Genomic DNA, 16,031 nt, shown 5'->3' with positions numbered 1-16,031 from the left:
TATGCAACACTGTCCGGTAAATAATGCCAAGGGTTAAACTTGCTGCTTTCTCCTTATCTTACAGGTGCGGCATAAGAAGATGTGGCGTGCTGATGAATTATACCTCCGGCGGTAAAATCAGGTAAGCATATGGCGGCTAAAGAGATTGTCTCTGTCTGTTCTCTCTGCTCATCTTGTTGTTTCTTGTCCCCCTTAGGTGCCGGGATTTGGCGATGTGAAGATCGAGACACCGCCGGATCGAAGAGATGCTGCGTGGAACAGTGAGTATGGCGCAGCACTGCTGCTCGCGATGCGTCGCGTTTAAAACAAAGTCTTTCCTCTGGTTTGAAGATGCGATGAATCCGGAATCAGGTAAGAAATCGGGTAATACTCTTGTTCTAACCTTTGCTTCTTTCCTTCTTTCTAGGTGCTCCAGGATCGAGGCTGGCGTGGCAGAAGGCTGGGTGCTGCTGCTGGCACGGTGAGCGTTACACTGCTGGATGCAGAATAACGCGAAGCGTGTGCTGCTCTTCGGGCGTGGCTTAAATAGCCTCCAAAGTAGTCCCAGGTAGGTATTCCTCCCCGACCACACCCGAGTAACAAAATGGTCCCTAAGGTAAAGTATTCCCTTCCAGGCCTCACATGGGCTTGGATCTTCTTGCAGCATGGTCTGCATCAGGTAAGGTTGCACCTATGAGCCTGGCTCCTATGGCGCCAGGACTGATGTCCCATATGAGCCTGGCACCATAGGCGCCAGGACTGAACCCAGACAGCCCCTAGCAGGGATTGCTGGGTTTTCTCAAGGCGACATGATGCCTGCTCCCGGGGCTGATGGACGTGGTCTGGATGCCCGGGGGTATGCATCATGACAGCCCCATACATATTAAATACCTGGGGGTGTGCGTAGCAAGAATGTCACAGCTATCCAGCACACTGAATGATGCGGCCCTGGTGGACGCCCTAAGCCTTAAAATGGAGCGCTGGAAGTCCCTCCCTATGTCAGTGATGGGCAGCATTGCTCTGATAAAAATTATAATTTTGTGCGAGTGAGGAGGCTGACACCTTCCATATGTTCAGGTCATGTGCACACTTACAGAGATACTGGGCAGAGATATGTGGGGTGATGGATGCGATGGCAGACCAACCTATTGAATGGACCCCAACGCTCTGCCTCTTGGGAGCCACAGGGAAGATGAACCCGCTGTGGCGCAAACTACTGAACATAGGACTGTTACTCGCGAAAAGGGCCATACTTTTAAAATGGAAAAGCAAAATCCCACCCACCACGGCTGACTGGGATGAAGATATGATCTTGGGTAATGATAACTAAGAACTGTATGTTCGCTTAATGCATCCCGCAATGCGACGTAAAAACATCTGGGACAGGTATGCACAATACCTGGCAGAAAGTGAGGTACAAGACGATACAACAATGTAATCTTACCGTGTGGTTGATTTGTGCGATGTGTATAAGACATGCATGGAGAACAATTAATCTGTAACTACATGTGCATAATACCTGTAGAAGTTTAAATGAAGTTTTTGAAAAAGAAATGTGGCTCTGGAGTCGTAGACCAGTCCTTTTGCTTGTGAAAGGTTTGACCCATTTTGACACTGAGATAGAAGCCTGTCCCTCACTTGGACTACCCATTCATTTATCTTGCACTTCCATCCGGCAGCTGCGTTCTATTTCTCCTGTACTGTTGCTTAACTCCTTTCTCTTCCTCTCAAAACCACCATAGCCTCTGCAGGGGACCTCCTTCATATGCTCTTCTCGACCATTTGGAATGTCCACTGGTGCACCATGTAAGAGGCTCTCACTGCGGAGGACTTTAGGCATAAGTGATCGGAAGCTAGCACCATTCTTCGGCACCACACACCCTTAACTTTTGCAAACACTGAGCGTTCATGCCGTTCATGGTGTGCGCATACAACAAAACCCAACTCCGATTCATTTTATTTTGATCTTTAATCTACTTCGCTTGACAACCATTCTCAGCTAACATCTCATGTCTTTTTAGGGGTGGGTCATCAGATATCCCCTGTCACTCCCCCCTCGTCCCGCTCCACACTTCCCTCACACCTTCAATCTTTGGGCTAGTGCCTGCTCTGCACCATGAATGATGGATTCCGGCACAATCTCTTCCATGGTGGTTGTGTGCTGGAGGAGTTGCTGTGTGGAGGAGGGAATTGTAGTGTAGAGCTGGGAGTTGTAGTGTAGAGGTTGTAGTATGGAGAAAAGAGCAAAAAAACCTAAAGGTGGAGGCGAGGCTTAGAATTAGTGAGAGGTTATGGGGACGGCAGAGGAATACAAAAGGAGTCGGGTGGGGGAGATTAGTGAATAAAGTCTATAAGGAAAGAGAAAGGAAGAAGAATAAGTGGGCATGATGAGGAAGGAGACCAAATCAGGCAGAGTGTCTCTACAGCAAATCAAAGGAACCCCTTTTGGACACTAACCACTGTATAGTGGAGGGAAAGTTAGGAAATCGCTGACAATGTACAGCTAGAGAGTCCGGGCATATTCAAATTGCTTTGCCTGAGCATTTACTTATTTGACATAGCGACTGTAGCATTCACCCCAGCTCAGGAGTCTGTAAAGGGCTGGTAATGACCAGGTTCGGTCAGGGCTCTGCAAGTTTTCAGCCCTGTACGCCTACCCTGCACGCAGTGGATTTCTATTCGCACCCCGGGGCTCATCTGGGGTGGAAAGATTTTAGATGTTTCTTTACGAGGGGGCTCTACGAGTATTGCGCGAGCCTGATCACCAGTAAAAAAAAAACAAGATTGCCACCTTCATATGACAAGGGGTGTAGTGCTTTTTCTATTTCCATGGTGTCCGAGGGCGAGAGGAGCGCTGGGAACTGAAAACAAGGCTCTGGTCCAGCAGGTAAGTGGGTGAGGGAGGCAGGTGGGTTGGGAAAGGTTGCAGTATGTCCTTGGTGGTCGGAGAGGTGGGTGTTGATATGGTTGCCTCCCCACAATCAAGATGGTGCCACTCAGGGAAGGGCCTCGAGTGGCAGGAAAAAGGAGGCGGTACACAGGGTGATCTTGCCTGCTTTCTCAGCCACCTCATTGGCTGAACACTTTTCCCCGGGTGCGAATGTCTTCAATTCTAACAAAATTAAGGGTAGGTCATGCTCAATACTTTTGTTAACGGGGGAAACGTGTTGTAACCGAGCAGGAGAACTATGCAGAAAAAGTGAAACACTAACTACCCCTATCTCCCATTTTTGATCTTAATGCAACCTTGCTTTGATTTACATTTCTTTGTTTGATTTTTCAAAAACTATGTGGACATACAACCCCCTCGATTTAGAAAACAATATATAACATTTATTTGTCTTTCACAGTTAGTTTCAAAACATATTTATAAAACATACATCAAATAGTTTTTCATTTCTCTTTGGTGATTTCTGCCAAAAGATGTTTCAATATTTTAGGTTAAAAAAAAATGTAAGCCATTGGGATATTTCTGCAGCAGAAAGGGAAAATATATACTGCTGTTTATGCAACCAGTTCCTTATTGAGAAAAAAGTGATGGCATTTCGTCAATGTGGTATGTCAGGATTATGTGTCGACGTGTTTCGGCCTGTCTTGTGTAGAATGAACCACCTCCTGTGGTGAGTTCTTGTGTTGTTGTAAGAAGCCTTCTTCAGGACGAATGATGAGTGGTAATAAAAATGACTCCATGTTCTTAAACCTTATTGGCGTGATGTATCTTGTTGAGCAGACTGTAAACTGGGACTAGCAGACATCAGCTGTCAATTGCTGGAAGAATATTCTGTCATTCTTGTCTGGGGCGTAGGCAGAACAGTGTCCTAGGCCGTCATCATATCAGAGTTCCTGTTTAGGTGGAAGTAATCACATGGGGAACTGGTATTGTAGAAACTACGATGCTTGGGTTGGTATCCCTCGTCAGCTCTCACGCTATGTTAGGAAAGATTATAAACTTAGGAAGTTTGGACTTGCACTGCTGCACATGCAACATCCCCCCCATGCCCAGGTTTATTTCTGTGACCGTGTTTTATGTGGCTCCATTTGTTGAAATGGCTTTAATTGGTACAATGTGTCTCGCTTTGATGTTAACATAGGTGCACTGTAGGCTCTCCTTATTGAACCTGTAGGCACTTTCAACTTCCCTGCTCCAGTGTGGGTGGTACAGTGCTGCTCTTTAATGAATTATATTTGGTCTACTCATGCATGCATGCTTGCATTTCGTGGCATGTGAACTGTAATCCATTGCTCATGATGAAGATTTAGCTTGTTCTTGCTGAAATACTTATTTATTGCTGCTTCATACATAAACAGATGTTCAATCCTTTTCGAAAAGAAGTACTGCTTACTTCCATTCCTGAGGCATGGTGGCTAAGAGTCCTATAAATCCCACCTCTCCTTTCCATTCTAACAAGTTCACTCCACATATTTAATGGGCAAGAGCTTGGTGGACTCTTCTTGTAGGCAGGTGGTAGCACTGCCCAGGCCCTTTGGACATCCTTATCCATAGCAAGCAAGTTCACCATCTAAGTGTGCCTGCCAACCATGAGCCATATCAGTGCGCATCATAAATAAGTAGGATTATTACACCAGTTTTCAGGAAGATGGGAGAATTTACATTCCAGAGACAATTGTCCCTGAAGCTGTAGTTTAACTTCCAATTTCCTTTCATCAAGCTATCCTGTTTGCGCGCATCGACTTACAGTTTGCAATGCATCACCTGATTTCATATCACCTCTCCATTTCGGTGCACACGTATGCTTGCTACAATGTCCTAGTAAGTGTGTCTATTTGTCCTTGGTTTAATATCTTAGTAGAATCCACTTTGTCAGTATGTTTTAATGAGATCAATGTGTACAATTAAATCTAAAAGAGGTCTTTGAAATCTTTACTCAGCTGGAGGTCTACTCTCCCACATCTGGCGTTCTGATTGGTTACGTCGTCAAGAACTGGCAGGCCTTTTCCATCAGCTTCTCCATCCTGAATGTTGCCAAGGAGATGGTGCTGAAGGTTGTGGGACCCGGCTTCGGCAGTCCTGCCTTCAGTGATATCAACTTTGAGGTATGGTTGTGGGAATGATTGTGTACGGTCTAATGTGAAGACCTTCGCCAACCTTGGATTGTAATTAGAAATACTCTGTATAGTCACCCAACATAGTTGTGTGAAATATTGTGGCGTGCATCAACTCTATCAATTTTAAATGGCATTTTTTATGACGATGCATGCTGCTCACAGGCTGCTTCAACGCTCCTGTGTTCAATGTTGCGATATTTATGTATCCAGCAACGTTACAGTAAGGGCAATGGGTAGACAGACATTAACCTTGCACGTGCAATGACGAGCCCTTCATCTGAACTAAGGCTGGGAATTGTGTTTGTAAGGATCAAGCCTCCGGAGACCTTGCCTGTGGATTATTATACCTCTGGGATGAAGGATTTGCCAGACTCTCGCATGGACGCCTTTCTTTGGTTATGTGCTGTTGACGGGTACCATGGCCACACTGAGGAGTGCATGTGTGTCCACTGGGACCAGAAGTGAACATACTGTGAGGGGTCAGAAATGAGAGTCGGACACAATGTTTAAATTTTCTCAACATTTGTCATGTTTATTCAAAATAAAGGGGGGATGGGATAAAAGCCTATCTGTCCCTATTCTAAGAATGTTCATACCTATCAAACTAAAGCTAAAGAAAATTGACCTGATGTCCACATATATCTGTCTCTTCTTCAAATTCTCTTGGCTGGCAGCAATGCGGGTTCCAAGTTTCCCCAAACTGACATCTCATGTGAGGGGAATTGTACACTTTTTTTCCCCTTCTTTTCTACTTGGTCGGTATTCAGATTGCCTCCCCAAGTATCATTCAACTTTAGAACACATCCCGGGGCCCCAACTGATTTTGGTTGACTCATCAGTTTAATGTGTATCGATAAGGAAGAACCGTTGTCGGGCTGGTTTCCCTGGTTACACAAAGTATCTATTGATTCCTGTGTCGGTCTCTCGCACCTCCGCCAAGGAAACCTTTTCCGTCCTGCAAGACCACATCTCATCAGGTCCTGCTGCAGCTGACTTTCACCGTAGTCTTTCTCCTCCGGTATGTGACTACTTCAGGCAGGTGCCTATGAGCGGCGTCCTCCTTCAGCACGGTTCGCCTCTGTGACTTGGCCTTGGAGTTAGTCTCCTGCTCCGCGTCCTCTGTAGCTCTCCGCTCCTTCTCCTTAATTTGAACTGCAACCTCCTCTTCACAGTATATGGCAAGAGGCATTTTTAAATCTCCCGCGCAGCTGATGTTCCTTAGAACAACTAGTCTGCGTCTTTAGCTTAAGGTTGTTCCTATTCCACATTGACTTCTCTCTTCTCCGTTCCACTACCATACGTGTTGGGAATTGAAGTCCATATTGTTCTTAAACTTTCCAAGGCTATGTTACAAATGCTTGTGGAATTGTGTACCCAGGACGGAACCATTATAATCAAGGGATATTAAATGCAACCCATGTGTTTCGAAAGTGTGAACCTTAGTCTGTTTATGGGATTATTCATAAAGAGACTTGCGAAATGACAGCATGCAATCAGGTTTTTGGGGATTAGAGGCTTTTCATCTTTACAGAGAGAAGAATACTGCATCTCTCACTAGGGAGTCGCCACTTCTCCCCGACGGTGATCTCCTCCCGGTGGTCAGTCATAATATCTCAAAAAAATGTTGAATTACAATAAATTCGAAAACTTAATTTTTATTTATATATTTTTGGGGGGTTCCGCATGTAATAAAATTAAAAAAAGTAAAAAAAAAAGGGTGTGGGCTGAGGGGGAAGCACCCATTTTGAATAAAAAACGTATTAAAAAAGATTCGTTTTTTTTTTTTTTTTTTTTTTTCTTTCTCCATATTATTTTTTCGATTTTTGGACTTTTGACATTTTTGCATTCGATTTTATGACTATAAACCTCTCCTCCCATGTGCTCTTCCCTCAATAATGCCACCCCCTGGGTCAGGATCAGGTAGCGGCTGCCTTCCCCATGCTACATGGAAGGAGATTTTAGGGTGGGGATCATTGATGACTTCATCACAATACCATCCCATATAAATTGAAAGATCCACACGTAGAGAGGGCGCACCTGCCAAACAGTCATTGTACGAAAAATACAACCAAATGTATAAAGCAAATTTGTGCCCGTTCATGCCTCTAGTGCACACAAACCATGCACATTCACAGTTCTGTTTGTATACGTCTCAGCGCTTCATCAACACAGTACTATAAAGCCATTACCTTCCACACAATGTCAAACCCCAACTATGATCAAGAACATGTAAAAGCATTGCCACCACGAGTAACCACAAACACATCAACCTGCCCTTATGGACAGAAACGACATTGGCTCCTCCCTCTTTCCCGCTAGACTGCGACAGGATTCGGACCCCTAATACATTGAAATGCTGCCTTATGACCAATGCCAGATCCCAGTTTATAAATTGACCTGAAATGTATAACCTTATCTTATCTGAAAGGCCTGACCTCATTTTCCTCACTAAAACCGGGCTTACTCCTAAAGCAAATCTCACTGTTGGTGACCCAGTCCCCTACCAACTATTATATAAGATGGTATGACTGCACCACGGTAGAAGGTGGGTATTGCCGTTGGTATTGCTTTAATCTATAAGGGCACTGTACTGCTAGGCTAACTCATCCCCAAGCTTACTTTCGGTGATGGTGATGTACTATTTTGTGCATCAGTACTGCGCAACAAAAGGTGTCTTTCTATTGCACTGTGATACCCAGTCGTCCCCCAGATCCTAACTACCTATTTCCTTCCAGATTCTCGGAAACGATTGAACTGCACAATATTAAGCATGAGCTTGACCTAGTTTTAGAGTGGCCCACCACCCACTTCGATTTTGGACTCCTCTAACTGAAGACTTAAAATGGACTGTTTGTGGGTCCTCGGATACCTCACTTGACTCTCCGGCTAGGGCACACTATACCAGACCTTCTCCAGAGATCTCCAGAACCAAATTCCTCTGGAGAGATCACAGTCTAGTCTAAACATAAAAACCCCATTGGCCCACACTGAAAATAAAGAAATCCCTCCACAGTTCTTGAAAATGGATACATTTCCAATCATTGGTGTCTTTCCCACCCCACATTAGGATGCCCTAGAAATCTTTTCAACTCCTATGAGCTATACACAAAACATTAGATAACTTTCAAAGCCCATCTTCTAAACACAAGTGATCACCAAGTGGCTCCATTGCTAGGCCATAAAGACTGCATATGGGAACTAAGGCACAATAACCATATACTAAAATGTTTGTTTTCCAAACAAGTCTGGTTTATTTCAAAGTATTCTCAGTCGGCCGACTGGGTCTCACCGCCTCACGATTTGTGTTCACAAACACTGTGAGATGCGAGAGAGAGCGAACAGCGCTCAAGCAGCAATATATATATACATTAGACATAACCTTTGCTAAGGCAACTCGACCCCCCCACATACATGACATACAGGCTAGGGTTCAGTGATTGACAATTATCACAAGACAACCCGGCACCTGGACTACTGATTAGATGCAGCTTCTGCTCGACTTCAAGGACTTAGTGAGAGAGAAAAACAATGCATTTCTGCACAGTTTGACATTCCTGTCTGTGTTAGTATATCGGCGTTCAAGCCGTGGCCTCGCACGGTGTGCCAGTCTAAAACATAGAATACATCTGCAAAGCGTTTTGACAAAAAAGAAAAAAGCAGATGGCCGACATTTCACAAAATGGATGCCCTTTGGTTACATTGGCGATTCTAGGATTGCGATGTTTGTCACATGATGCGATTGGCTTCTGGCCAACATAGTATACATATCCTTCGACTATAAGGTTGCTTTATTCTGGTCTAACACCATAACCTGCCCCAACTACACCCACTATGTAACAGTCCCTTGGTTAACAGTTGTAAACACAAGCAGACTGCACATGTAGGATGATGTATACGAGAGCCACATCCCTTGCCTGGCTTCTAATGACCACAAATAACACAAGAACATTGCACAGGATCTCAAATACAAAAAGGTCTCTTGGTTAACCCTTCTAAACACAGGCAGGCCACACCGATATATCCATGCTTGCAGATCTACTCCCACTTGCCTTTTGCTTCACAAGCAGGGGGGCATTTCCTTTCCTGAATGTCCAAGGACGTGTGTCACTGATCCTTTATTACATGCAGATCTTCCCTGAATGCGCTCTACAGGCCGGAGCAGATGCAGTAGAACTAATAATTCCTCAACCTCCACAATATCGAGGGCTGAGCTGGTCTAAGCTTCCTAACTTCACTACCTGCCGGCCCACCTGCAATCACAGACAGTCACCCACAATTGGATGAGTAATTACTCTTTGCTGGTGTCAATACGTATTATGGCTGGGAGGGATAGGTCGGCCACCCCCATACTTAGGGTGGGCTTGAAGTAACATTATATGCCAGGATGAAATTAAAGTTGCCAGAGATGATCCCCATGTGGAGGCAGGGTTTGACCGCGATCACTGAAATGTGAATGGATGCAAATTAGGGGCTAACATACAGTATCCATCTCTTGGCAGGTGAAAACCAGCAACGAATCCCACACTGTGGGAAGGATCACCAAGGTGTGGAGGGGTTTCCGCAAGGAGATGTTCAGTTCCAACGACCACTACTCTGTGCAGTTCCCCATGGACCTGGATGTCAAGGTCAAGGCCCTGCTGTTGTCTACTGGCCTCTTTATTGTGAGTATCATCCAACGTAAAAAGTGTAGTGAATGGGCACCACTGGTAGTAAATCCGCGTGTCTCTTGTATTCAAATTTAGTGCACGAAAAAAACTTTTCAAGCAATATATCTCAAAACACTTGAAAAGGAGCTGGCTGTGACAACTTTGGAGACACCCAAACTCAAAAATCCATGTGAAGCAAGAGACCAAGTAAAATACCTAGTCACACAGCCGCTCTCTACGTTACCCAACCTGGGTTGAGGTTACTCAAAATTACTAACAGTTCAGCTTTAAAGTCAAAAATATACTTGAAATTTCAAAAAGATAAACGAGAAGATCTGTTGTTTTTCAAAATAGTTTATATCAAAAAAATGATCTAAAAAAAATGAGTGGTCACTAATATGTTCTTAGTGAGAAAGAGTTTGCCACAATTAATTAATCAATCAGACCGAATTTGCCAATGCATTTCGGAAATAAATTTCCTTCATCAGGGCCAGTCTAAAAATGAAACCTACATATTCATGAACAAAGGAAACGGTTCAAAACAGTGCATAATTGCATATTGGTGTCATACATCATCGTGGTAAAGTTAAAAACATACAATAAAGCCAATGAGTCACTATTGTATATAGGTAACTATCAGTTAAATGAAAAAGAAAAAGAGGCAGTTACCTGTGACAGGTAGGTAGAATGTTGAGTGTGGCAAACTAAAGTGTAGCGGCCATGAGGTGACCAAATCAAACTGCCTGACAGGAATCAGCGCAGTAAAGTAGCCTGCAATTACGATTGCTGGAAAAAGAAGAAACCCATTGTTGAAAGCGGTTCTCATCCGTAATCAAGATTATTTAAAAGGTGATGGAAGTTTTACCGTACCGAGGGTGGGAGCGGGGCTGTTCTCCCATAGCCGGCATGAAGCAGACTGCCATTGTCGCATCGGAGTGTTGCCGAGGCAACGCTTCATAAATACGACACGTGACCGCATCGCGGCCTGAAGGGCGCACGGGCGATAACAGATGCTGTAATCAGGCCGATAGGCTTGAAATAAATGAATTGAGACATTTATCAGACCTCACAAGGACGAATGAGGAATTGTAGAGTGATCAAATAATGTAAAAAGAGTATAGTAGAAATAGAAGAAATACTGGTGCAAGAAGGCTGTACTGACAGAGTAAAATGACAAATGAAAAAACAGGTAAAGAGTAATGCTAATGACAATAAACTCCGCTGCCATTGGTGTCGTCCTACGGCGGCACCTTGGGTCCTAGACACAGGGTCCAGGATGTGCAGCAATGGAGTAAGGAGGTAAATAGAATAAGAAATAGTATCTGTATTGCACAACAGTGTGCATACCTTCAGTAATTGGTATCATCGAGTGACGGCACCTTTGGTCCCAGACTAAGAGTCCAGGAATTATAGTAGAGTTTATCCAAAGTTCACAATATATGGGCACTGATAACACTGTATAAAGTATTATCTAGGAACATACCAATCATGACAGTAGGAATAACACAAGATCATAGACAGTGGTAATTGATTTCCTCATTGAGTCCATTAGGCGCTAAGCAGCCCAGTTTGTCTATCCAGAAAGTCCCCCCGGCGGTTAAGCCGCTGGCCCAAATCTTCATGTGGATTGTTTTTCGTTAGTACTTCTAAAATGACAAATCTAATCTGTGTCGCATTATGTCCATTTTCAGCCCAATGGCGTGCTACAGCCGAGTTAGTGTTTGCCTTCCGAATGCAGGACCGATGTTCATTCCATCGTGTTTTGGCCGTTCTTGTGGATTGACCTACATAAAATTTTCCACATGGGCATTTGATGCCATAGATAATGTTGGTACTGTTGCAGGTTCCAAACGTTTTAAGGGTAATCTTCTTACATGTTCTTGGATGATTAGTGATATTGCCCTTAATGATTGAATTACAATTGATGCAGTGGAGACAAGGAAATGTTCCAGTTCGTTGAGTCATTGGTTCTTTAAGGGGTGGTCTTGTTTGAACCAATTCATCTCTGAGATTCCTACTCTGTTGATAGGCAAACATCGGTGATTCACTGAACAGATTTTGTACCCTGATATCGTTTTTAAAGATCCCCCAGTGTTTTTTGATGGTTTTCTTGATCTTATTGCTTTGAATAGAGAATATCGTCCAACGTAAACCATTGACTCCTCTCCCTGGCAAAGCAACCCAGCTCTCTGGCCACCTGCAGACTTCCATATGCTGAGAGTAGAGCACTGCATCCCATTCCCACGTTCTTTAGAGCAAAGGCTCAGGCATTGGATGTGGCCTGGGACGACGGCATGTCTGGAGAACAGCCTTGGATATTGGCGTTTAGCACATAGCGAGTAACCTCCTTAGAAATGTTACCCATCCCCTGACGGTTCCATATGACTCTTAATGGGTGGATATCGTTTCAGTTGAGGTTGTAGATATTAAAGGGTCAATCACTGGTGCCTATGCTGTAATGTCAGAAGTGGGCAAACAGCTGTGCCACTCAGTACCCTCACCAGGGATTTTGTGCTGTTGAATGCCTGAGCGCACAATCAACACGCTAGGCTTGTGAGTATAGACACCCTACTCTTACTAGAGATGCGCTGTCAAGCATTGTCGGTGGAGCCCTCGTAGCAAAAGTAAATGCTTTCAGCAGCCTCCACAGTGCCATGGTTGGGTGCAGAGGCATCTTGCCGCCAGGATGCCATCACAGCCCGTTGGTATATTTCAGTTGCGAGGGGTCTTAATAATCAGAGGGCATGTTAGCAGTACGTTTTCCATGGGATGCACAGTGAGCAAGAGCTTGCGAAAGATGGTGGGCTGGAAGGCCACTGATTGGATCGTCGTGGTGGAGGCCCATATGTAGTGATGAGTGGTTAAGTATCTGATTTATGGATAATCACAACTTGTTTGCATTTTCCTATAGGACTTCCTGTATTATGATGAGAGAAGGCGGAATAATAGCTAAGTACTGTCAGCCTCCTGAGGACTCTGGCCACGGACGCTCCGCTCTCAAGATGGGAAAGAGGGAAGCAGCTTGTGATGGCACCACTCTTTCTCACCACCTGTGTTCTTTCTGTCGCTTTTGCTGGCGCGCACGTGCCCCTGCAGATGCAAGCAAGTCGATGGCCAGGCTGTAACAGGTTCACACTGGCATACAGGAAAGGGTGCAAACCTGTCTAATGCTCTCTAGGGCCAGTGCCTATCCTTTGCAGCAAAGATGGGACCTCATCTCGAGGCCTCACATAAGACTAGCCTTATTTATAAATAAGGTGATGGGCACTCAGGTGTTGGATGGACTTCATACTCCAGTTTAGCCTCCTTGTTTGCATTTGCAAATATTAGTACCTATGATTTTATTTTTTTATATGCATGTTTAATTATGTATTTTGCTTTGTACCATGTCTTTTGGTAAATAGTAAATATATTCTGTAATGTAAATGTAAAAATATGTACTCATTGTAAACTTTCTTTACTTGAAACATGGCCATTAGAGCCATAGACTGCTTTAAGGCCAGATGTAAGCATCACATTGTTCACCACTTGCATATACTTCGTTTCTTCTGATTTGAGTATAATGTGACAGTATCACAGATACTTCATGAAATGCTTTCATTGATGAGCCCCGTGGAATCACAAGTCAGGTGCGAAACATGTGTTGACATGTGAAGTAAACCTACAGAAAACTACCAACACGAATGTTCTAGCCTTTTCAAACCATCATTTGTTTGAAACAGTGACATCAATTCTGTTTGGCCCACTCCCTTGCCTTAACACCCACCCCCCCCGATCCACAAAGAATCGAGCATCTGAAAGTACTGCAAAGAAAGCCCTTTTATTTGATGCCCATTTCTTTGAAACATGTAAGTCATGTTGTATTTATGAAGGAAGCGATCTGCGCATTTTCTGGGTGCCATGGTCCAGCGCATATGATGCACTGACTGGCCCCGTTGCATGCATTAGTGTTGGGCTCGAGTGCTGCACACACTAAAGTATGATTGGCTTCCAGCATCCATACGTATGCTTGGAGCACAGTTCAACATGATGGGCAAGCATTTCACCCTTGTGAATATAGGTTGTGATTTCCATTAATGGAAATGCCCTCAGTGCCCCGCAATTCACAGTTGTGCATTAGTGTTCACAAATGGTGTGAGCATGTGTACGTCGATGTTATGATGTTCGCAATCTCACTAACTTTGTTAATCTTGCGCATCTTTTTGAAGCAAGTGCTTCACTTGCATAAAATAACGCTCTGAGAACGAGGCTCCCATATCAAAGTTGGAGATCCTATTAGTTGATTTAAAATGCCATTGCACTTGTCTGTTCTTTTTAGTATGGGCTATTAGGTGGCGCTGAAAGCGCTACCTTTAAGCTGAAACTATTGTCATTAAATTAAGAGCTTTAGCATAAGAGCTTCAAATATGGGATTTGAATGAGGGTCTGTAATTCTTTCCAATGGAGATGGCATTTGAGGAGGGATAGACAGACAGTTGTTAGGTTATTGAACCCCTCCCATTCCCTGCCCCTAGCCATGCTAATCCCTGTAGATAATCCCACCCATTCCTGCCCATCTCAGAACTCTGAGCTCTTCCATGGAGATAGCCATGTTGAATGACTGTCTCTAAGGAAGCTCTCGGGAAACAAGCCAAAACTAGCAGTCATCTTTGAATAGGAAAGATACCCTGCATTCAAATAAAATGATACATTGAATCATGTGAGAATAATCTTTTTTAAAACAGCTAAAGTAGTTTACAATACTTTCGACAGCAGTAATTATTTCTGTCAGTTTTTTTTAAATATATCTAGGGCTGTTGCTCGTCCTTTTTAAATCAATTTTAATATGTATCAATGTCTTACAATGAGCAATGTTGTGATACATGTCTGATTGCCTCTGTTAGCTGAGAAGGGTCATGCAGATGCTTGCCCCGCATGGCCCCGCAATCCAACTGGTTGTGCTCGGCTTCACACATACTTGTCTGGCTCACCCCACCTCTATTTTTGTCCTTTGATGCATTCCCTTTCCTTTGCTTTCCTTCCCTGCTGCTTTGAAACCACCTGTAAAGTGTTCAAATAAGAAACTTGCAACAAAGACATGTCACCCCAGAGTGCTCAAGTCATACAGGATCTCAGGGTTTTTAGACCTGAGATCCTCTTCGACATGAGCACTGTTCTCTGTGTGTTTGCAGGATTTTGCGTGCATTCAGGATTTCTAGCTCCCCGTTCCGGCAACGTGGTGCATGCTGGCAGGGGGGAGCTAGAAATCCAAAGTGCAAGCCAACTCCTGCAAACACACAGAGGACAGTGCTTACAGATTTTGAGCACTGTCCTCTGTGTGTTCACGGGATTTTGTACACAAATCACATTGTAAACTGAAATGTCAAACATATAAATACGTATGTGAACCAAAAATAGTATGACAGTAACTTTGTTTTCCCTATTTGGAAGGAAGAATACACGTATATGAATGAAAAATGTCATCATAGAGGAAATCTTTTATGTATTCTGCAGCTTTTCAGTCAAGTCATAAAGACACACAAAAATAAAAATGTTTGGCAATGCTATCTGTTACTATACATTATGGGCCTGATTTGAAAATGTGTTTTGTTTTTCAATGGGAAAATCAATGTCAATGCTTCCAGAATAAATTAACTGCTTGTAGAAGTGTCTTCTTACTGCTTGGAAACTTTCATTTAAACATTCCACCTGATTGAGAAATGGTAAGCAAGCATTTCCGTTGGTTTAAGGCAATTTTGACCTTGCTGGCTGGCTACCCTTTTCTCAGCAAGCGAGTCTGTCGGCTGGTGCAGCATTTCACCTGTTCTGAAGCGCAAATACCACATAATAGAGATGCAAGGTGTCGCCGGTGAGTATTGCCGGTAGGGCAGGGCAGTCCCCGGGACATGTTTGCAAGTTACGCTTGATGCTGTGTATCACTGATTAGCCGCCTCCATGATTGAAACATATGAAAACTTAAATGTTCATCTTCCCCTCGCCACCCAGTGAGCAAGATGAACCCACCTCCCAGGTGACTCTGAGAACCCAACGAAGACATGAGGTTGAACTCTTGTGTCTTCACCTGAAGACACAGGATACTTGAATTCTCCTCCAGTACCCTCCATGGGACAAGAGAACAGAATGCCAGTAAGTGTGTGGGCTCAGCCTCCTGAAAGTATTTCCGGGTCAACCAAAGGTGGTTACTTGGCCATTCTGTGATGAAGTTAGGCTTTATGGCAGATATCTGCACTCATAAGCTGCAGTGAGACTTGCATGTTTCTCAATGCCCCTCTCCCCAATCTAATTGGCTTGCTATGTAGCAGTGATCTCTAGTGTAGCGCTTTCCTGGAAGGGACACTC

The 16,031-nt window shown here is 44.0% G+C and overlaps 1 protein-coding gene across 1 annotated transcript in view; it reads left to right on the top strand.

Moving 5' to 3' along the window:
• The window catches only part of LOC138566882 (phospholipid scramblase 1-like), a 184,900-nt gene extending 169,562 nt beyond the window's left edge, over positions 1-15,338 (top strand). Inside the window, exons 6-8 of the mRNA XM_069644603.1 lie at positions 4,870-5,034; positions 9,546-9,707; positions 12,604-15,338. Coding sequence (XP_069500704.1) covers positions 4,870-5,034; positions 9,546-9,707; positions 12,604-12,645 — 369 coding nt within the window. The 3' untranslated portion in view covers positions 12,646-15,338. The remainder of the gene's footprint in view (positions 1-4,869; positions 5,035-9,545; positions 9,708-12,603) is intronic.
• Positions 15,339-16,031: the final 693 nt, after the last annotated feature.

Source organism: Ambystoma mexicanum, chromosome 1p, assembly GCF_040938575.1.
Source record: "Ambystoma mexicanum isolate Mex_15411 chromosome 1p, UKY_AmexF1_1, whole genome shotgun sequence".
NCBI lineage: Eukaryota > Metazoa > Chordata > Amphibia > Caudata > Ambystomatidae > Ambystoma > Ambystoma mexicanum.
This window is presented reverse-complemented; position numbering and strand designations above follow the sequence as displayed.